A 2,729-nucleotide genomic window follows, 5' to 3' on the forward strand; every position below is an offset into this window, starting at 1 on the left:
CCCCCAATTTCCGCCCCTCTCACCTTGTAGAAGTTGAAGACCAGGTCGAGCTCGCAGACGTTGTGGAAGTATTCATTGAGGACCTGCGGGTAATTAATTAGTCAATTAGCCAATTAATTAGTTAATCGATAATTAATTAATCGGTTAATTAATTGGTTAAATAATTGGTTAATTAATTAATTGGTTAATTAAGACACTGGAAGGAACTGGGAGAGGGGGAAATATGGGGAAATAAAGGGGCCTGGGAGGGGGGAGATGGGAATAACTAATTAACTAATTAACTAGTTGACTAATTAACTAGTTGGGTCATTAACTAGTTAAGGAAGGAACTGGAAGGACTGGAGAGGGGGAAAGATGGGGAAATAAAGGGGACCTGGGACTGACTGGGAGAGGGGGGATGGGAATAACTAATTACCTGACTAATTAACTAATTGGTTAATTAAATAAATGGCTCATTAACTAGTTAACTAATTAGTTAATGAAGTAACTGGGAGAGGGGAAAGGATGGGAGAAAAGGGACCTGGGAGGGACTGAGAGAGGGGGGGATGGGAATAACTGATTGACTAATTAACTAATTGGTTAATTAACTAATTGGTTAATTAACTAATTGGTTAATTAACTAATTGGTTAATTAACTGAGTCAATTAACTAATTAAGGAAGGAACTAGGAGGACTGGGAGAAGGGGAAAGATGGGGAAATAAAGGGGCCTGGGAGGGACTGGGAGAGGGGGGATGGGAATAACTAATTAGCTAGTTGACTAATTAACTAGTTGACTAATTAACTAGTTAATGAAGTAACTGGGAGAGTAATTAACTAGTTGACTAATTAACTAGTTGACTAATTAACTAGTTGACTAATTAACTAGTTGACTAATTAACTAGTTGACTAATTAACTAGTTAATGAAGTAACTGGGAGAGGGGAAAGGATGGGAGAAAAGGGACCTGGGAGGGACTGAGAGAGGGGGGATGGGAATAACTGACTGACTCATTAACTACTTGACTCATTAACTACTTGACTCATTAACTACTTGACTCATTAACTACTTGACTCATTAACTACTTGACTCATTAACTACTTGACTCATTAACTACTTGACTCATTAACTAATTGACTCATTAACTAATTGACTCATTAACTAATTGACTCATTAACTAATTGACTCATTAACTAATTAAGGAAGGAACTGGAAGGACTGGGAGAGGGGGAAAGATGGGGAATAAAGGGGACCTGGGGAGAAGGATGGGATTAACTAATTAATTGACTAATTGGCTAATTAACTAGATTACTAATTAACTAGTTAATTAAGGAACTGGAAGGAACTGGGAGAGGGGGAAAGATGGGGAAATAAAGGGGACCTGGGAGGGACTGGCAGAGGGGGGATGGGAAAATGAACTAATTAACTGATTGACTAATTAACTAAGTATTTGACTAGTTTCCTGATTAGTTAATTAAGGAACTGGAAGGACTGGGAGGGGGGGAAGGAGAGTAGCTAATTAACTAATTAATGAACTAGTTAATTAAGGGACTGGGAGGAGGAAAAGGATGGGAAAATTGACTGATTAATTGACTAATTGACTAATTAATTGACTGATTAAGGAACTTGGAGAGGAGGAGGGATGGGAAAGTTTAATTAATTAGTTAACTCATTGACTAATTAACTAGTTAACTCATTGACTAATTAAGGAACTGGGAGAGGGGAAAGGATGGGAAAAATAATTAATTGACTAATTAACTAATTAAGGTACTAGAAGAGGTAAGGATGGGAAAAATTAACTAATTATCTAGTTAAATTAATTAACTGGTTAATTAGTTAACGAGGGAACTGGAAAGAACTGGGAGAGGGAGAAGGATGGTAAGATTAACTAATTGGCCAACTAATTAACTAGCCAATTAACTAGCCAATTAACAAACTAGGAGAGAGGGAAGAATTAATTAAGAGTTAATTAAGGAATTGGGATGAAGGGATGGGAAAAATAGCTAATTAGCCTATTAACTAATTAGCCAATTAACCAACCAATTAACCAGGAGAGAGGAAAGGATGGGAAAAATGGGACATGGAGGGACATGGGAGGATGGGAAAAATTAGCTAGTTAATCAACTAATTAACCGATTAATCAACTAATTAATCAGCTAATTAATTAATCAACTAATCAACTAATCAATCAATCAACTAATCAATCAATCAACTAATTAACTAGTTAGTTAATTAAGGAACTGAGAAAGGGGGAAGGATGGGAGAAATGGAGACCTGAGAGAGACTGGGAGAGGGGGAAGGATTAATTAATTATCTAATTATTTAATTAGCCAGCTAATTAATTTATTATTTAGTTAATTAAGGAACTGGGAGAGGGGGAAGGATGGGAGAAAAGGGGACTTGGGAGCGACTGGGAGAGGGGGAAGGATGGGAAAAGGAACTCCATAACTAATTAAGTGATTAATTAAGTGATTAACAAGTGCCTAATGAGGTAATTAACGACCTCGACGAAGTTGTGGATGGCCTCCAGGTAGGCCAGGTTGTTGTCGGTGACGTCCACGCAGATGCAGAAGTAGAGGCCGGCGTAGCGGCGGTAAATGATCTTGAAATTGCGGAACTGCGGAGAGAGAGCGGCACTGGGGGAACTGGGAGGGAACTGGGAGCACTGGGAGGGACTGGGGGGAACTGGGAGAGCACTGGGAGGGAACTGGGAGAGCACTGGGAGGGAACTGGGAGAGCACTGGGAGGGAACT

The 2,729-nt window shown here is 39.1% G+C and overlaps 1 protein-coding gene across 1 annotated transcript; it reads right to left on the reverse strand.

Moving 5' to 3' along the window:
- Positions 1 to 23: 23 nt before the first annotated feature.
- On the reverse strand, positions 24 to 2,621 carry LOC104548035 (AP-2 complex subunit sigma-like; the record flags this gene model as incomplete). Its single annotated transcript, XM_010193938.1, has 2 exons — positions 24 to 83; positions 2,480 to 2,621. Coding segments are annotated over 2 exons (202 nt in total), but the record flags the coding sequence as incomplete, so codon positions are not given.
- Between the last annotated feature and the right edge of the window lie 108 nt (positions 2,622 to 2,729).

Source organism: Mesitornis unicolor, unplaced genomic scaffold (genome assembly GCF_000695765.1).
Source record: "Mesitornis unicolor isolate BGI_N332 unplaced genomic scaffold, ASM69576v1 scaffold19341, whole genome shotgun sequence".
NCBI classification, from domain to species: Eukaryota; Metazoa; Chordata; class Aves; order Mesitornithiformes; family Mesitornithidae; genus Mesitornis; species Mesitornis unicolor.